Source organism: Phyllobates terribilis, unplaced genomic scaffold, assembly GCF_046119375.1.
Source record: "Phyllobates terribilis strain yellow unplaced genomic scaffold, ASM4611937v1 Scaffold_13__5_contigs__length_258822181, whole genome shotgun sequence".
In the NCBI taxonomy this organism is placed as follows: domain Eukaryota; kingdom Metazoa; phylum Chordata; class Amphibia; order Anura; family Dendrobatidae; genus Phyllobates; species Phyllobates terribilis.
The window spans coordinates 186,305,792-186,326,311 of NW_027362773.1; the positions used below are offsets into that span (position 1 = coordinate 186,305,792).

At 47.6% G+C, this 20,520-nt stretch overlaps 1 protein-coding gene across 1 annotated transcript in view; it reads left to right on the plus strand.

Moving 5' to 3' along the window:
- The first annotated feature begins 768 nt into the window (after positions 1–768).
- Positions 769–20,520, plus strand: part of LOC141173643 (5-hydroxytryptamine receptor 3A-like) — an 81,077-nt gene continuing 61,325 nt past the window's right edge. Inside the window, exon 1 of the mRNA XM_073657944.1 lies at positions 769–796. Within this exon, the coding sequence (XP_073514045.1) occupies positions 769–796 (28 nt within the window). The remainder of the gene's footprint in view (positions 797–20,520) is intronic.

Here is a 20,520-nt window from a genome sequence, read left to right on the forward strand (position 1 = left end):
TAACTTTTTATTGACTGTCAATGTGAGAGCAAAAATGTACATGTACAGTAATTGTAAGTTCCATAAAATGAGAATAATTCCTGTCAAGTAAGTGTGTGCCTTCTGAGAGGAGTTTAATTTACGTAGGCCTCCATACACATTGGATAAAAGTCTTCTGTTTTGGCAGGATCCCTCAATTACACCCGCTTTTTGAGTATTGACCACAGGTTTTCAATGGGATTGAGATCTGTGGAGTTTCCTGACTATAGACCCAAAATGTCAACGTTTTGTTCACCGAGCTACTTAGTTGTCACTTTTGGCTTTTGACATGGACTCCATCGTGCCAGAAAAAGCATTGTTCATCGCCAAATTGCTCCTGGATCATTGAAAGAAGTTACTCTTGGAGGATGTTAGATCACATTCTTTATTCATGGATGTGTACTTAGGTAAAATTGTGAGTGAGCCCACTCCATCCATGAAAATCCCCAACACATGAATGGTCTCAGGATCAGGGGCATAATGATCGCGGTAACAGAGGGTGCGACCACAATCGAGTCCATGCAGGAGGGGGGCCCGCCGACGCCAGCAATTATTTCAGCTGGAAGAGCATCCAAGGACGCACATTCAACTTAAATGTATTGTGGCTGAGAGACCCACCGACTCCGTGCCCTGTAATACACGCCGACAGTCAATCAGAGGTCTGGCGGCTGTTGCTGGCGTGACCTTCACGGACGGCGCATGGCAGTGGTATCATGGGTCGACCCTGCTCTATGTTGGCTATGGAACAGGATGCCATACATTGTAGGAGTGGAGAAAGGTAAGAATAATCTTTTATTTCTTTTTAAAATGTGTTGGAGAAGAATTGCAGAACAGAGGACATTATAGCAGGAAAGGACCCATGATGGGAGACATTATTACAGGGAGGACACAGAATAGAGACATTATTACAAGAAGGGCCCAGGATAGGGACATTATTACAGGAAAGAGTCCAGTATGGAGGACATTAGTACAGGAAGGAGCCCAGGGTGGGGGACATTATTACAGGAAGGAGTCAGGATGAGGGACATTATTACAGGAAGGAGCCAGGATAGAGAACATTATTACAGGAAGGGACTAGGATGGGAACATTATTAAAAAATGGGGGACATTATTAGATAGGGGCGAACACGTATGTCTTTAAAGGACCTAGAACGCTACAAGGGCCCATATATCTGGCCAATATTTTGCACCGGGGCCTATTAGACTCTAGTTATGTCACTGCTCAGGATGCTTTAGTATTAGCAGACACAGGACGCATGGTACCGCTCAACTTTGCTTCTCCAGACAATTATTCTTCCAGATGTCCCAAACAGTCTGAAGTGGGCTTCATCAGAGAAAATAACTTTACCCCAGTCCTCTGCAGTCTAATCCCTCGACTTCCTGCAAAGTTATTTTCAGAACAGTGCTTACTTTATGCTACTTTATTTGGAAGAGCAGCAGTGGCTGGTCCCTTAGACAACGAGCAGTAAGAAATAAAATTAAAAATCACTCGGTAGTTCAGGATAGAGAGGTTTTTTAATAACAAATAAATTACAAAATTGCTTCTATTTACAACCACTTTGTCATTTTAACCAATTGTCTCCAGAAATCACATGATTAATAAATGAAGTCCTCCTGTGTGCAATTTATTATCAGTATAACAACAGCTGTTCTGTGAAGGCCTCAGAGGTTTGTTTGAGAACATTAGCCCCTTAAGGACGGAACCAATTGCGGTATGTCCTTAATGACCAAGCCAAATTTTACAATTCTGACCTCTGTCACTTTATGAGGTAATTACTCTGGAACGCTTCAACGGATCCCACTGATTCTGAGAACGTTTTTTCATGACATATTCATGATAGTGGTAAAATTTCTTCGATATCACTTGCGTTTATTTGTGAAAAAATCTGAAATTTGGTGAAAATGTTGAAAATTTTGCAATATTGAAAATTTTAATTTTTATGCCATTATATCAGAGAGATATGTGTGGCGCCCCTGAGGGTTCGACCGCCACAGGGATGCTGCACCTCTTCAATGGGGTGTGGTGTTCCTCCTTCGAGGTAAGAATGGTGCAATGGTCAGGACCCTACCTCCACATCCAACACCACACTTCTCCCACCAGAGGGGGCTAGTAGGCACTAGAGTGCTGCCCCTACTGGGAAAATGGGAGACTGGGGAGCCAAAAGTTAGGGGGAACCATGTAGAGGGTGAGGGTGGAGGACGCACATTTAGTTACACTTAATATTTCATATTTAATAAACAGCCATCTTGGGCTCATGGTTCTTTGATTGTGATCTCCATCCCTGAACGTGGCTTCTGGGTGAACCTGCAGCGGATGGAGACACGGTCCTCATACTCTGGCCTTGAGTCGAGGGGCAGGTTGGAGTTAACATATGTCTCGACCCGGTCAAGGACCATACCCAAGAGGGCCTGGAGCTTAGGAGTGTAGCTCCACCGCAAAAGGATCCCAGGGGGATGCAGACGGAGCGGTATACGCCACCTGTCCTCGCTATTCTGGCCTAGTCAGAGGGATTCCGGCTGCAAGAGGGGTACCGGCCCCCGACACCTGACTTTGCTACTCTACGTCCTAGTCAGGGAAGCCCGGTAGGCCCAGAGGATCCCACCGGGTAACGGAAGGAGTGGAGCTGCCACCCGTACCCTTTTTCTGAGCGTAGTCCAGAGGGAGACCCGGCCTATCTACATACACAGACAGGAAAGGACTCGGTCTGAGGTTTAGGAACACTCTGGTGCGGGGTCCTGATTAAGCACTTGAATTACTCGGAGGTTGTCGGACCCCCGTCCCTGGTGACCGCAGAACTCAGTGAGGAGCAGAGAGAAGCCTTCAGCTGCACTCTCCACCATGAGTAAAAACCCTGGAAGTCAACCCCTATGGCCTCCGGACTCTTTATTTCTGCACCGCACCGTGCAGCACCAGACATCCTATACTACGACTCCCTCCATCCTCGTCTCTGCCCTGAGGCACTTCTCCGCCTGTGGGGAGTAGTGTCAACAACAGCTGCCACAACATCACGCCTCAGAGGACTGCAGCAGCGCTGGTGGCCTTCACCAGGTACCACAGGTGGCGTAGTCGATAGCAACCACTCAACCCTGAAAGCCCATTACATCTTTCTTTAATGTGACGGCCCTGGGCACGGACCGGGTCCAGGCCACGGCTACAACCCCACAAAACATTTGACCCGGCTCCGAGTAATCCCCTCTTCTTCCCAGGGTAGGGCTGCGAGCGTCACACATCTGGCTTAGTCGGTAGCATCGCGTGCCCGCAGCAACGGAAGGAAATTGCCCATTGCTACCGGGTACTGTGTGCCTTACACCTTAGACTGTCGTTTTCACTTAAAATGGCACCCACCCAAGAAGAACGGACGCCATAACGCACCGAAAAGAGAAGTCTCCTTGCACCTCCTATCGTGGGCCAGGCTCTCCCATGGCGCCAAAAGAGCAGACCGCTCCTTCCATCAGAGACTATTCGCGGGGTAATGCCCGTCAAAATGGATGGGCTGAACGAAGGCGTGCCTGTCAGCCGACCGCCTGTCCATCCTCAGCCGCTTTCCCGCCATCGGGCGCCATCTTCGGGACGCCGCGCGGGAAGAAGAGGGGCGTGGACATTCAAACCGCGCGAGACCTGAAGCCCCGCCCTATGCACCAACGCTGCGCAAGGTCCTGGAAGGAGAGAGAGCGACGCTGACGTCACCAGGACGCGACGCAAGGTCCTCACCCTGAGCAGCACCAACGGAGCCGCGGCCTACGGAAGAGGATCGACGGAAGGTAGGCCACACTTAACTAGGGGGGAGGAAGATGACGGACGCGGAGGGACCCTCTACCACCAGCACGGCCACTGCCGCAGTAATGCCGTTCACAATGCCATACATCCCCGAAGCGGCTTGGCTGCCCCAATACTCAGGGGAGTCGCATACCCTAAGCGACTTTAAAGAGAGACTGTACAGCCTATTTAAAGTATACCCCCTGACGGAGGGATAGAAAGTGAGCATATTGATAGGCTAGTTAACCGGCGCTGCCCAGCGTGAAGTAAAGTCCTGGTCAGTCCGGGACAAGGAGACCGTAAAGGAGATTTCGGCCCGTCTGAAGGACACTTTTGATACCCGCACCTCAGCCGAGATCAAAATGAGATTTTATGGGTGCAAGCAGCGGGCCCAAGGCAGTATAAGAGACTATGCTTTGAGTTTGCAAGAGGCCCTGGGAGCCATTAAACAGGCAGACCCTGACAGTGTGCGGAATGCAGACGAACTGTTAACTGAGCAATTCATTGAGGGTCTGCTGTCCAACGCCCACCGAACCCAGTTACGTGCAATGGCCTTGCAGAACCCTGGTCTAGACTTTGCAAAGTTCAAAGACAGGGCCATCCGGGTGCTCCGAGAACCGGCACCGGGTAGCGCTGTAACCCACCGGCGCCCTGCTATTACCTATCATCAGGAGGCGGCGCCCTTGTCTACAGAGTCTGTAGGAGCTGGTGTGCAGGCTTTGGACAACAACCCGGCTACAGACCTGCACTATCAGGTCCAAGAGCTGACTAAAAGCGTAGCCGCGCTAACCAGAACTGTGCAGTCTTTACAGGTCTCTCCTCCAGGAAAGATCCAGCTGGCGTCCGGACCGGAGGACGTCCCGTGGCGCCGACAGAGGAGGATCCCAATGTCCAGAGGAAGACCCAGCGACAGATACAACGAGGACGGACAACCCATCTGCCGCCGCTGCAATCAACCCGGACATATGGCAAGGTACTGTCATTTAAACGGGCACAACCTGGGGCAGAGGGCCAACCCCCAGGCATAAGATCATCAGGCCCCTCAAACTGGCGTGATAAATATGTAGGGGGACGTCCAGTCTTGCCTGTGGTACTGGATGGCATTCCAATGAGTGCCCTACTAGACACCGGGTCACAGGTAACTACCATCCCTTATATGCTTTTTAAGCGGTACTGGAATGACTCGGACATAACCCGCTACCCACATGACGACCTGAGTATCATCGCCAGCAACGGTCAGCCCATGCCGCAGGTGGGATTCAAAGAGGTGACCATTAAGATCGATAAAGTCGAACTGGCGGCACAAGGACTGATTATTGTGGACATTGACCGTCATGAGAGTCACCCTAAAATAACCTTGGGAACTAACGTGATTGAAAATTGTCTTGCAGAGATAATTCTCATTTTGCAGCAGGTTGCCAAGAACGCCAGCTCCAGCCAGCAGCGTGTTCTCCAAAAAGAGATCCGGGCACTGATGAAACGACAACAAGTGGAACTATCTGGTGGTGAGATTGGTAGCGTGAGAATGTGTAACCCGTTCCCTATTGCCATGCCCCCGGGCAGCTATTGGTCTAAGAGGTAGAGACTACCAAGCAATGGTGGAACCCATTTACTCAGACAGTAGACCCACCATTTTGACAGCACGGGGGGTGGTCGATGTATGCCATGGGAGGGTGCCCGTCCGCATCATAAATATCGGGGAGAGAGAAGTATACCTGCCCCGGTATGCTACGCTAGCCAAATTGTTCACCATAAACCAAAATTCTGTACAGGCCGTAGAACCCTTGCCTCCATCTCAACCAGAGGAAGGTAACGGCTCTAAGAAACAAATGGAGGACTGGTGTCAGCAACTGCATTTGGGTACTGACTCCACTCCCTCACACCAAAAACAGGGAGTCTACCGGGTGGTTCAGGAGTACGAAAGAGTCTTTAGTAAACACCCGCTAGACTTCGGGCGAGTAAAAGGGGTAGAACATCACATCCCCACAGGAGACCATCCACCCATAAAGGAAAGATACCGACCTGCACCCCGTGCACACTATCAGCATGCAAAGGGGATGTTGCGAGACATGAAGGAGGCTGGGGTAATCAGGGACAGCTGTAGCCCCTGGGCAGCTCCACTAGTTCTAGTGAAAAAGAAGGACAACACAATGAGAATGTGTGTAGACTACAGAAAGGTCAACCGTATCACACACAAAGATGCATACCCGTTACCTAGAATAGAAGAATCTTTAGCTGCATTAAAATCTGCTAACTTCTTCTCCACTTTGGATCTTACTAGCGGGTACTGGCAGGTTCCTGTAGCAGAGGCAGACAAGGAGAAGACTGCATTCACCACCCCGATGGGTCTCAGTGAATTCAACTGTACGCCGTTCGGGCTCTGCAACGCACCAGGAACCTTCCAGCGGCTGATGGAATGCTGTCTGGGACACCGGAATTTCGAGACGGTCCTGTTATACCTGGACGATGTCATCGTTTATTCCAAAACCTACGAGGACCATCTGAAACACCTGGCAGAAGTGTTTGACGCCCTGGCAAGCTACGGCCTAAAGGTGAAACCCTCCAAGTGTCACCTGCTGAAACCAAAGGTGCAGTACCTGGGACACGTGGTGAGTGCTGACGGAGTGGCTCCCGACCCCGATAAGATCACCGTGATTAAAGACTGGCCAAGACCCTCCAGCATAAAGGAAGTGCGGCAGTTCCTCGGGTTGGTAGGTTACTACCGAAGATTCATTCCCGGTTTCACCAAAATGGCAGCTCCTATGCAGGACCTCCTGATAGGTCAATCCAGGAAGGCCAAAAACCAGAAGCCGCCCTTCAGGTGGGAAAAGCTGGAAGAGGAGTCCTTCCGCCAGCTGAAGATGGCCCTCACGGGGGATGAAATCCTGGCGTACCCTGACTACGGCCAGCCCTTTATCCTCCACACGGACGCGAGCAACATCGGGCTAGGAGCCGTACTGTCCCAGATCCAGCAGGGGAAAGAACGGGTAATCGCTTACGCCAGCCGAAAACTACAGCCCACAGAGAGAAACCCTGAGAATTATAGCACATTCAAGCTAGAGTTCTTGGCAGTGGTGTGGGCAGTGACCGAACGTTTCAAGCATTACCTTGCCTCTTCCAAGTTCACCGTGTACACGGAAAACAATCCGTTGACACACCTGGACACTGCAAAACTTGGTGCCCTGGAGCAGAGATGGATGGCCCGCCTGTCCAACTATGAATTCACCATCAAATACCGGGCGGGACGCTCAAATGCCAACGCGGATGCCCTGTCCAGAATGCCAAACTTACCGGACGTAGGGGAAGATCCAGAAGAACTGGAAGAAGTCGAACTCCATGCGTTCCACCGTCATGGGATTACCCTGTATTCCCACCTTGTAAGGGACAGGCGCTCTGCTACGTTCAATCCCTTACCCCACTACAGCTGGGCAGAGACACAAGACAGTGATCCCGCAGTCCGTCTGGTGAAGGAAATGCTGACACAGGCTGATGCCCGTCTTGACCCAGACGCTCCGGAGGAGACCAAGCAACTGTGGAAGGAGAAAAGTAAACTGTTTCTTTACAAGGAGAAGCTGTGCCAGAGAATGGTCAACTCTAGAACACATGAGCTGACCTGGCAGGTAGTTGTCCCAAGACGAGACTCGACTATGGTTCTGGAGGCATACCACGACGGAGCAGGACACTTCGGATGGAAGAAGCTGGAGTTCTTGTTGCGTGGACGGTTATACTGGGTAGGCATGAGAGGAGCCATCGAGAGGTGGTGCAGAGACTGTGGCCCGTGCAGCCTAAGAAGAAGAGACCGTGTCAGCCAGAAGACTCCCCTGCAGCCCATCATCACCAGGCAGCCACTGGAACTGGTAGCCCTGGACCATGTGAAACTGGCTCCAAGCAAATCTGGGTACGTCTACGCCCTCACCATCGTAGATCACTACTCCCAGTTCCTGGTGGTGGTCCCTGTCAAAGACTTAATGGCTAAAACAGCAGCCAGGGCTTTCCAGCTGCACTTCTGCCGTCCACACGGGTTTCCGGAGCAAGTGCTGACGGGCCAAGGACCAGCCTTCGAAGCGGAGGTCTTCCAAGAGTTCTGCAATCTGTATGGCAGCAGAAAGATAAGAACAATGCCCTATCACCCTCAGACCAACGGACTATGTGAGAAAATGAACCAGGTGGTGATAGACTTGCTAAAAACATTGCACCTGGAAGAACGCAGTCTGTGGCCTGAAAAACTGCCTGATCTGGTGGACTTGTATAATCACATCCCCGTAGGTTCCACCAACTGTACCCCGGCTTACCTAACGAGAGCAAGACCTGGTAAGCTGCCTATTGACCTGGATATGGGAGTCCTGACACCTGAGGACACCTCACCAGAGGCAGACAGGGATACAGAACGGCAGCAGCAGTATCGGAAAGTACAGGAGAGCATCGAGCGAAGTCTGTCTCAAGCAAGAGAAAGGCAAGAGAAGACTTATAACCAGCATGCTCCCACTGTTCCCCTGGTACCTGGAGAGCAGGTCTTGAAGAGAAAGAGGCGGCTCCACAAGTTGGACGACCAGTGGGAGAAGGACCCGTACACAGTACTGCCTTCAAGTCATGATAATCCAAAAGTCTGTGTAATCAGTAAGGATGGAGGAGAGACCACAGCCATTGTCTCCAGAGACCACCTGAAAAAGTGTCCCGAGCAGCTGCAAAGCCCTGACGAAGATCAAGAGAACCCTCAACCCGCAGAGGAAAGGGAAGAAATGATCAGTATCGTACTCGGAGACTTTCCCCGGTCCTGGACTCAAATCAACAACGCAGTCGTGGTACCCATCCTCACCTTTCTCCAGCCAGCCCCTCAAGGGCCTACAGAAGAACAGGGAGTGTCAGAAGAGCAGCCGGCCCAGGAGGCAGAAGAATCCATACCAGCAGCCCAGGAGAATCAACCCTCTGCTAGTAGTGAGCCTGCCGTGCCCCTAGTAAGCCAAAGAGTATGCAGAAAGCTGCCAGGCCTACCCGCAACACCTCCTAAACCCTGTAGTGCAGAACCAGATAATGGGTTACGTAGGTCCACCAGGAGCACTAGAGATGCCCGCTCGCTGGAGAATTTAAACTATAATGTGAATTTACCTGTAAACTACAAATGTTGAAAATGGTTTATGTTTGCCTGTTTATTGATTATGTTTTTCTAGTTACCCTGAAGGTTTATTTGGACTGACAGGTTATGGACGTTGAATAACCGGAACTACATTGTAAATAGTTACACTTCACTTGGTGCCCCTTGCGAAGACGGCCACGGAAGAAAAACCTGTCTGGCGTGGTCCCGTGTGGTCCAAAGTAGTTCGCTTCGCCTTGCAGCCACGCCCAGGGCCAACGTTTGGGGTTTGCTTTGGACAGGTCCCCTACTCCGTTCTAAAACTTCACCTTGGGTGATATGGACACCCGGTTACGGAAATGCCGTGACCATCAAGACAAAATGTACTTTATCCTGTTATTGTTTATACCCTTGTATTTGTGTTTTTCTTAAAAATGTGTTTAGTCCCGGAGTACTAAATTTCACTAGGGGGGAATGTGGCACCCCAGGGGTCTGGTTACCACAGTAATAGAAATATTACATCTGGGAGCAAGTGGGAGGTTTCCTGGTCAGGAGCCCTTAAACATGCAACACCTCCTGTCCCAGACCAGATAGGGGAGGAACCTGCCCTATATAAATTGGATCTGGGGCGGGGTTAGAGAGTCAGAGCCTGGAGTTTGTTCCAGACACAGGGAAAGTGACAGCGAGGAGCTCTGTAGGAGCAGGAGCTGAAGACCAGGGACTTGAGCTAAGCGGAGTTCGTCCTGGAAGAAGACGCTAAGAACCGGACACAGGAGTCCGAGGCTGTGGGGACTTATATATACCCAGCAGCAGAAACCCGCCGGCAGGGGATTTCAGGTCCTCTGGACATAGAAGCCCGGAGGCTCAGTCACGAGCAAGGGACCAGCACCGCCATCGAGGAGGCTATCAGAAGGCCCCAAGTCACCAGCCATACGGGTGAGCACCACACGGTATACTCAGGGACGTGGGCTACTTCCACTCGCTTACAGCAAGGTAGCCAGGGAGAGTGCAGTCAGACGGGGAGGCCTACAACTCCACCTGGTCAGGGGAACTCCTGTTTGCTCACAGACTGACCAGGCCCCTTATGCTAGCCAGTACTCCTGGAAGGGTCTGCCTTATTATCACCAGTAAAGACCCTGAACTGCACTGCAAAGACTCTGAGTCGTTCCTGCTGCGCCCGTGCACCATCACTCCCATCACCCACATTCCCTGCCCTGAGGCTATACTCTTCCCGTGGGGAGTTATCCCATCCTTTGCTGCGCACACCACACCAGCCTCAGCGGTCTGCCTCGCAGCGGCGGTACACCCTGACCGCAATCCACGGGTGGCGTAGTCGGACATTAAACCACAAAAACCCTATAAAGACTGCCACTGGTTTGACCACCCTGAGCCACGGGACCGGGTCGCCGCCACGGAGACTACAACCCCCAGAGACCCGGCTCCGGGTAACCCACACACGTGCACACACGGCCCAGGGGGTGCGTCATTTCTACCTCAGACCTCGGAAGAAAAACCTGTCTGGAGTGGCTCTCCTGGAGATCCAACTCGGGATCTTCATGCCCTGCAGCCACCCCAGGGCCTACGTTGGGGGTTTGGGACAGGTCCCTCGCTTCTGAACTGACTCTTCCTCCCTGCACTTTAACCCGTCTGTCTATGCATAATATCTCTGGATGGTTTTATACTTTTATAATTTGTGCAGTTTGTAACGTTAAAGAAGAAGTGCCTCCCATATTGGGAAGATTGTTTATTGTTATTAAAATATAAAAAGACTGTACCAGGTTTTATTCTCTTTGCAGCCCGCGGACGTGCTGTGTTTCACCAGGGGGGAATGTGGCGCCCCTGAGGGTTCGACCGCCACAGGGATGCTGCACCTCTTCAATGGGGTGTGGTGTTCCTCCTTCGAGATAAGAACGGTGCAATGGTCAGGACGTCACCTCCACATCCAACACCACACTTCTACCACCAGAGGGGGCTAGTAGGCACTAGAGTGCTGCCCCTACTGGGAAAATGGGAAACTGGGGAACCAAAAGTTAGGGGGAACCATGTAGAGGGTGAGGGTGGAGGATGCACATTTAGTTACACTTAATATTTCATATTTAATAAACAGCCATCTTGGGCTCATGGTTCTTTGATTGTGATCTCCATCCCTGAACGTGGCTTCTGGGTGAACCTGCAGCAGATGGAGACACGGCCCTCGTACCCTGGCCTTGAGTCGAGGGGCAGGTTGGAGTTAACGTATGTCTCGACCCGGTCAAGGACCATACCCAAGAAGGCCTGGAGCTTAGGAGTGTAGCTCCACCGCAAAAGGATCCCAGGGGGATGCAGACGGAGCGGTATACGCCACCTGTCCTCGCTATCCTGGCCTAGTCAGAGGGATTCCGGCTGCAAGAGGGGTACCGGCCCCCGACACCTGACTTTGCTACTCTACGTCCTAGTCAGGGAAGCCCGGCAGGCCCAGAGGATCCCATCGGGTAACGGAAGGAGCAGAGCTGCCACCCGTACCCTTTTTCTGAGCGTAGTCCAGAGGGAGACCCGGCCTATCTACACACACAGACAGGAAAGGACTCGGTCTGAGGTTTAGGAACACTCTGGTGCGGGGTCCTGATTAAGCACTTGAATTACTCGGGGGTTGTCGGACTCCCGTCCCTGGTGACCGCAGAACTCCGTGAGGAGCAGGGAGAAGCCTTCAGCTGCACTCTCCACCGTGAGTAAAAACCCTGGAAGTCAACCCCTATGGCCTCCGGACTCTTTATTTCTGCACCGCACCGCGCAGCACCAGACATCCTATACTACGACTCCCTTCATCCTCGTCTCTGCCCTGAGGCCCTGCTCCGCCTGTGGGGAGTAGTGTCAACAACGGCTGCCACAACATCACGCCTCAGAGGACTGCAGCAGCGCTGGTGGCCTTCACCAGGTACCACAGGTGGCGTAATCGATAGCAACCACTCAACCCTGAAAGCCCATTACATCTTTTTTTAATATGACGGCCCTGGGCACGGACCGGGTCCAGGCCACGGCTACAACCCCACAAAACATCTGAACCGGCTCCAAGTAATCCCCTCATCTTCCCAGGGTAGGGCTGCGAGCGTCACATATGTCACACAAGATAATTAATAAATAACATTTCCCACATGTCTACTTTACATCAGCACAATTTTGGAACCAAATTTTTTTTTTGTTAGGAAGTTTATAAGGGTTAAAAGTTGACGAGCGATTTCTCATTTTTCCAACAAAATTTACAAAACCATTTTTTTAGGGACCACATCACATCTGAAGTGACTTTGAGCCTTTATGACAGAAAATATCCAAAAGTGACACCATTCTAAAAATTGTTCCCCTCAAGGTAAAACCACATTCAAAAAGTTTATTAACCCTTCAGGTGCTTCACAGGAATTTTTGCAATGTGGAAGAAAAACATGAACATTTAACTTTTTTCACAAAAATGTTACTTTAGACCCAATTTTTTTATTTTCGCAAAAGTGACAGGAAAAAATGGACCCCAAAATTTGTTGTGCAATTTCTCCTGAGCACGCCAATACCCCATATGTGGGGGAAAACCACTGTCTGGGCACACGACAGGGTTCGGAAGGGGAGGAGTGCCATTTGACTGTTTTAATGTAAAATTTGCTTGAATAATTTGCGGATGCCATGTTGCATTTGGGGAGCCCCTGATGTGCCTAAACAGTAGAAATCCCCCACAAGTGACATCATTTTGGAAACTAGACCCCTCAGGGAACTTATCTAAATGTGTGGTGAGCATCTTGAACCCCCAGGTGCTTCACAGACATTTATAACATTGAGCCGTAAAAATAAAATTTTCACATTTTTCCCACAAAAGTGTTTTTTAGCCTTCAATTTTTCATTTTCATAAGAGTAACAGGAGAAATTGCACCATACGATTTGTTGTTTAATTTCTCATGAGTAAGCCAATACCCCATATGTGGGGAAAAAACACTGTTTGGGCGCACGGCAAGGTTCAGAAGGGAAGGAGCGCCATTTGACTTTTTGATTGTAAAATTTGCTCGAATAATTAGCGGACGCCATGTTACGTTTGGGGAGCCCCTGATGTGCCTAAACAGTGGAAATACCCCACAAGTGACACCATTTTGGAAACTAGACCTCTCAGGGAACTTATCTACATGTATGGTGAGAACCCTGAGCCCCCAGGTGCTTTACAGAAGTTTATAACATAGAGCCGTGAAAATAAAAAAAAAACTTTTTTTTTCAAACTTTTTCAACAAAAATGATCTTTTAGCCCAAAATTTTTTATTTTCACAAGGGTAAAATTAGAAAATGGATCCCAAAAACTGTTGTGCAGTTTCTCCTGAGTACGTCGATGCCCCATATGTGGGGATAATACACTGTTTGGGCACACAGCAGGATTAGAAGGGAAGGAGCACTGTATGACTTTTTGAAAGCAAAATTGGCTGGAATTGAGAGCGGACGCCATGTCGCATTGTTTGGAGAGCCCCTGATGCGCCTAAAGAGTGGAAACCCCCACAAGTGACCCCATTTTGGAAACTACACGCCTCAAGGATTTTATCAAGGGGTATAGTGAACATTTTGATTTTTGGCTGCGAAGCATATGTGGCGGAGACTCGTGCATGTTACTCGAGCACCCACGATACTTCGTGCATACCGAACACCCGATGTAAACTCAAGTAGCGAGCACTTGCGCTCAACACTAGTCACCATATCGTCATCATTTTCTTTTTCTTTACTTTTGAAAAAATTACAACTCCAACTCTAACCCTAACACAACCCTAACCCCAACCCTAACACAGTCCTAACCCGAATCCCAACCGTAACCCTAACCCTAACACAACCCTAACGCAACTCTAATCTTATCCCTATCAGAACCCTAATACAACCCTAACCCCAACACAACCCTAACTCAACCCTAACCCTAATCCTAACCCTAACTCTAATCCTAACCCTAATCCTAACCCTAACACAGCCCTAACCCTAATCCTACCCCTAATCCTAACCCTAATCCTAACCCTAACACAACCCTAATCCTAACCCTAACCTTAACCCAACCCTAACCCTAATCCTAGCCCTAATCCTAACCCTAATCCTAACCTTAATCCTAACCCTAACAGAACCCTAAGCCTAACACAATCCTCACCCTAACACAACCCTAACCCTAATCCTAATCCTAGCACAAACCTAATCCTAACCCTAACACAACTCTAACCCTAATCCTAACCCTAACACAACCCTAACACTAACACAACCCTAACCCTAATCCATCCCTAACCCTAATTCTAACCCTAATACAACCCTGACCCTAATCCTAACCCTAACACAACCCTAATCCTAACCCTAACACAACCCTAACCCTAACTGCAAATAATGGGGAAAAAAATATTTTATAATTTCTATCTAACTAAGGGGTGGATAAAGGGGAATTTGATTCATTATTTTTTTATTTTGATCACTGTGATAGGGTTTATCACAGTGATGAAAATGAACCAATAGGGAAAATTCTTTGCCGGGTACCAGCCGGCAGATCTCGGTGGGCGCACTGTGCATGCGCCCGACATTTTTTTTCTGTAGCAAGACGCCGGAGGGCCGGGGAAAAATCCGGGGGTGATCAGGGGACGGCGGAGGTACCATAAGGGCTCGGGGGGCTTCATTTCTCTCTCCTCTGACATGTATATCATGTCAGAGGAGAAAGGATTGTAAAAATGTGTTATGGCGGTCGTTAAGGGGTTAAGAATGAAACAGCATCAGGGAACACACCAGACAGGTCAGGGATAAAGTTGTGGAGAAGAGTAAAGCATGGTTAGGTTATAAAAAGAAATAGCCCAAGCACTGAACATCTCACGGAGCACTGTTCAACCATCATTCAAAAATGGAAGGAGTACAGCACAGCTGCAAACCTAACAAGACATGGCTGTCCACCTAAACTGACATCCCAAGTAAGGAGAGCACTAATTAGAGAAGCAGCCATGGGGCACATGGTCTATGGAGGAGCTGCAGAGATCCACAGATCAGGTGGGAGAATCTGCTCACAAGTCAACTATTAAGCCACGGCCCCATTATCAGTGTGTGGTCAGTATTCGGTCAGTATTTTTTCTCAGGAGTGGGAGCCAAAACTAGGTGAGGAGCAATCAAAGATTCTGCATTTATCACCCACTCCTGGTTTTGGCTCCCACTCCTGAGAAAAAATATTGACCGAATAATGACCAAATACTGATAGTGGGGCCGAGGCCTTAGTTGTATACGCCTCATATCTGATCTGTATAGAACAGTGGCAAGAATTAAGCCATTTTTGAAAGCAAGCCATAAGAAGTCACATTTGCAGTTTGCAAAAAAATATGTAGGGGACACAGCTAACATGAGGAAGAAGGTGCTCAGGTCAGATGAGACCAAAGTAGAACACTTTGGGCTAAATGGAAAATGCAATATTTCGCAGAAAACTAACACTGCACATCACCCTGAAAACACCATCACCTCTGTCAAACATGGCGGTGGCAGCAACATGCTGTGGAGATGCTTTTCTTCAGCAGGGACAGGGAAGCTGGTCAGAGTTGATGGGAAGATGGATGGATCTAAATACAGGGCAATCCTGGAGGAAAACCTGTTAGAGGCTGCAAAAGACCTGAGACAGGGGAGTAGGTTCACCTTCCAGCAGGACAACGACCCAAAACATCCTGCCAGAGCTACAGTGGATGGTTTAGATCAAAGCATATTCATGTGTGTGAATGACCCAGTCACAGTCCAGACCTAAATCCCATTGAGAATCTGTGGCAAGATTGGAAAATTCCTCCATCCAATCTCACTGAGCTAACGCGACTGTGCAAAGAAGAATGGTAAAATATTTCAGCCTATAGATATGCAAAGCTGGTAGAGACATATCCCAGTAATTGCAGAGAACAGGCGATCCTACAAAGTATTGACTCAGGGTGGCTGAATACAAATGCACGTCACAATTTTCAGATTTATATTTTTAAAATAATTAGAAAACAATGCGTCATTTTCTTTACACTTCTCAAATGCTTGCTACTTTGTGTTGGTATATCACATAAAATCCCAATAAAATACATTTAAGTTTGTGGGTGTAACGTGAAAAAATGTGGGTATAATTGTTACTTTTTTTAATGCACTATAGATACAAACCACACAGGCATACTTTTACCTAGTTTTATCAAAGGCTTGGAAATACTAACTTGGAAAGGCTTGGAATACTAACCAGAATCCCACAATGTCTGTCTGCTATTTCATCCTTCATCTCTGACAGATTTCTAACACTTAACATGGATACAACTGAATTAATCATCTTTCCACTGTCTCAATCAACTCCCCCAAATAACCTATCCATCAAAGTCAATGGCTCCCCAGTCCCGCAAGCTCACTGCCTCGGGGTAACCCTGGACTCTGATCTCTCCTTCAAACCACATATCCAAGCCCTTCCCACTTCCTGCTGACTCCAACTCAAAAATATCTCCCGGATCCGCACATTCCTCAACCACGAACCTGCAAAAACACTAGTGCACGCCCTCATCATCTCCCGTCTTGACTACTGCAACCTCCCTTCTAACACTCTCGCACCTCTCGAATCTATCCTAAACTCTGCTGCCCGACTAATCCACCCGTCCCCCTGCTATTTCCAGGCCTCCCCCCTCTGTCAATCCCTTCACTGGTTCCCCATTGCCCAGAGACTACAGTTCAAGACCCTAACCATGGCATATAAAGCCATCCACAACCTGTCTCCTCCATATATCTGTGACCTAGTCTCCCGATATTTACCTACACGCAACCGCTGGTCCTCACAAGATCTCCTTCTCTACTCCCCTCTTATTTACTCTTCCCACAATCGTATACAAGATTTCTCCCGTGCATCCCTCCCTACTCTGGAACTCTCTAACCCCAACACATCAGACTCTTGCCTACCGTGGAAACCTTCAAAAGGAACCTGAAGACCCACCTCTTCCGACAAGCCTACAACCTGCAATAACCACCGCTCCACCACACCGCTGAACGACTAGCTCTACCCCGACCTACTGTATCCTCACCCATCTCCTGTACATTGTGAGCCCTCGCGGGCAGGGTCCTCTCTCCTCCTGTACCAGTCGCCGACTTGTATTGTTCAAAATTTATTGTAATTGTTTGCGCTATGTATACCCCTTTCACATGTAAAACGCCATGGAATTATTGGGTTTTGTGGAGAAAATGGGACACTGATTTTGCACTATTGGACATTCATGGATATTGAGATGTTATGTTAGAAGGATCAAGCAATGATGACTCACCTGCCTTGAAGGGTATACACCAATGATAACAGTACAGTCAGGTTTCCTTGACTTACCTGCTTGGTCCGTCACTTTTTACCTATTCTTTCTGAGCCTGGAGCAGAGTTTGATTGTTCAGGAATCCACCTGTACAAAGAATATTCCCCCACCAGTCCTCCACATACTGCTGTGTACACATACTGATCCTGCCAGATGTGACGTTGTACTGTAACACAAAGAATTTCAGTTTCTTAGAACTAAGTAGGTTAAGCACAACTTTTATTTGAAGACACCCATCTTCTTTTATTTCATATTACGAGTAGTAGAGCAGCCAAGAAAAGAGGATCCTGAACAGGGGATCCCTTTATATTAACTCGGAATTTCCTAATATGGTTTATGAAAATGGGCTTTCTAAAGTAGACAACCCCTTTAAATGGAACCTGTCATGTTGAAAATGATCTCTAAATTAAAATCCCTGGTGTTTGTATATACGAGCCCAGTGGGCGGTCCCAGTATACATACGAGTCCAGTGGCTGGTCTTAATCAGTGATTATGTCAGGATTCCAGTTGTCCTTCTACAGTTTGACCACTACTAGCTGCTATTGTTCACCTTAATAATTGTGCTGCAATCCCACTCCTTACCACTGGGGGCTGCTGTTGTGTTCTGCAATTGCCCTTTATTAAGATGGCAGATTCTGAACTTGTGGGATCCATCTTGTTTCCTGTTTGGGCCTACTTAAAGCTGCATGGATCTCTCACTCATTGCTTGAGTATTGTGTCTAGCTGTTAGCCTAGTTTCAAGTCTCCAAACTCCTGAACATTCTTACCTAGATTTTTCTCACTTATCTACAGATTGTTTCCATTTTAAAGTCCTTTAAAATGGTTGGACTTTATGTTAAAAAGTTTATTTGTAAATGTATAAAACTAAATGGTGTAATTTTTTTTAATTATATAACTTTGTAACTGAGCCGCTGAAGGCTGCCATTTCTATTTGCTGGTGTGAGTCTGAGCACGACACTTACATACTGCAAATACTGCAGCCCCTGAGCATAGGAGCCTGTGGTCAGCATTCGACCCTACCTCCTATACTGTGGCTATATCAGCTGTGAACTGGGCAAGCCCATGTATTTTGCATCTTCTGGGTTTGACAATATTTTTCATCATTATATTTCAAAAGCTTGTGGGCATACGAAGGCTTGTTATTTTTTAAGAGTTGGATCTTTAAAAGGAGCGATTTTAGGCTCATATAATTTATTGATTAGATTTAAAAAAATAAATAAATTGTGGGGGCGTTAAAAATAGCAATAATTTGGATTTTACAGCATTCACTGAACAGTATAAATGACATTAAATTTATACTGCAGGTCAGCACCATAAAAGCGATTCCACTTGTATGCAACTTTTCTATATTTTATTTTGCACAACAAAAACATTTTAAATAAAAAACAATCGAGGGTTTTTGTCTCTTTATTTTGTGAGAGTCATAACTTTTACATTTTTCTGTGGACGAAGCCATGCGATGGTTTATTTCTTGCAGAGCGAGATGTTTTTATTGCAATCAGTTTGAGGTGAAATATATACAACTTTTAGGTCACCTTTGATATGAGATTTTGTGTGATAGGGTAAACGAACACCAAAAATTTTGTCATTGTTTTTTTATTTTGCTTTTTTTGTAGAATTCATTCAATAGGTTATATAGCATGGCTAATGTATACATTTACAGCTCGGATCAGTACAGGACGGGTGATATCAATTATGAGTCTTTTTTTCTTCATTTTTTACATATAATGAAACTATTTATATAGGCAAATATGTTTTTTTCAGAACTTTAATTTTTTTTAAGGTTCTTATACTTTTTTAAACTTTTTATTTAAGTCCTGCTCTGGGACTTAAGCTTGTATGAACCTGATTGCTCATATTATACACTGCAATACTTCAGTACTGTAATGTATTGAGCTTGTCAGTGTAAAACTTCCTCAGGCAGGGTCTTCTAACGGATATACTATGATTGCAGCCATGGGGACCATTTTCAGGTCTCTGGTTGTCATCCCAACCCATTAGCACTCCATGATCGCAATGCGGAGGAGTGAGATGGTTGGATGGTGGTTTGACAGAAGCAGCCATCTCCCCCTGTCTAACTACTTAAATGCCACTGTCACTATTGACAGCAGCATCTTAGGGGTTGAACTGTTGGGATCAAAGTTAGTCCTAGGATTTGCAGCAGAAGCAGACCTATACATTACAACCTTTCTCCTGCCGCTGATCTAGTAGGGGCACTGATAGCAACCACTAAATCAGCATGGTGAAAACGTACATTATGGTGCGTAATTTAGAATCCAAACATGATTTATAGTCTCATCATGGGTCATTAAGGGGTTATAAGATACTTTTTATTTCCCACCTCCATATACAGTACAGACCAAAAGTTTGGCCGCACCTTCTCATTTAAAGATTTTTCTGTATTTTCATGACTATGAAAATTGTACATTCACATTGAAGGCATCAAAACTATGAATTAACACATGTGGAATTATATACTTAACAAAAAAGTGTAAAAAAACTGAAAAGATGTCTTATATTCTAGGTTCTTCAAAGTAGCCACCTTTGGCTTTGATGACTGCTTTGCACACTCTTGGCATTCTCTTGATGAGCTTCAAGAGGTAGTCACCAGAAATGGTCTTCCAACAATCTTGAAGGAGTTCCCAGAGATGCTTAGCACTTGTTGGCCCTTTTGCCTTTACTCTGCGGTCCAGCTCACCCCAAACCATCTCGATTGGGTTCAGGTCTGGTGACTGTGGAGGCCAGGTCATCTGGCGTAGCACCCAATCACTCTCCTTGTTGGTCAAATAGCCCTTACACAGCCTGGAGGTGTGTTTGGGGTCATTGTCCTGTTGAAAAATAATTGATGGTCCAACTAAACGCAAACCGGATGGAATAGCATGTCGCTGCAAGATGCTGTGGTAGCCATGCTGGTTCAGTATGCCTTCAATTTTGAATAAATCCCCAACAGTGTCACCAGCAAAGCACCCCCACACCATCACACCTCCTCCTCCATGCTTCACGGTGGGAACCAGGCATGTAGAGTCTATCCGTTCACCTTTTCTGCATCGCACAAAGACACGGTAGTTGGAACCAAAGATCTCAAATTTGGACTCATCAGACCAAAGCACAGATTTCCACTGGTCTAATGTCCATTCCTTGTGTTCTTTAGCCCAAACAAGTCTCTTCTGCTTGTTGCCTGTCCTTAGCAGTGGTTTCCTAGCAGCTATTTAGACATGAAGGCCAGCTGCACAAAGTTTCCTCTTAACAGTTGTTGAAGAGATGTGTCTGCTGCTAGAACTCTGTGTGGCATTGACCTGGTCTCTAATCTGAGCTGCTGTTAACCTGCAATTTCTGAGGCTGGTGACTCGGATAAACTTATCCTCAGAAGCAGAGGT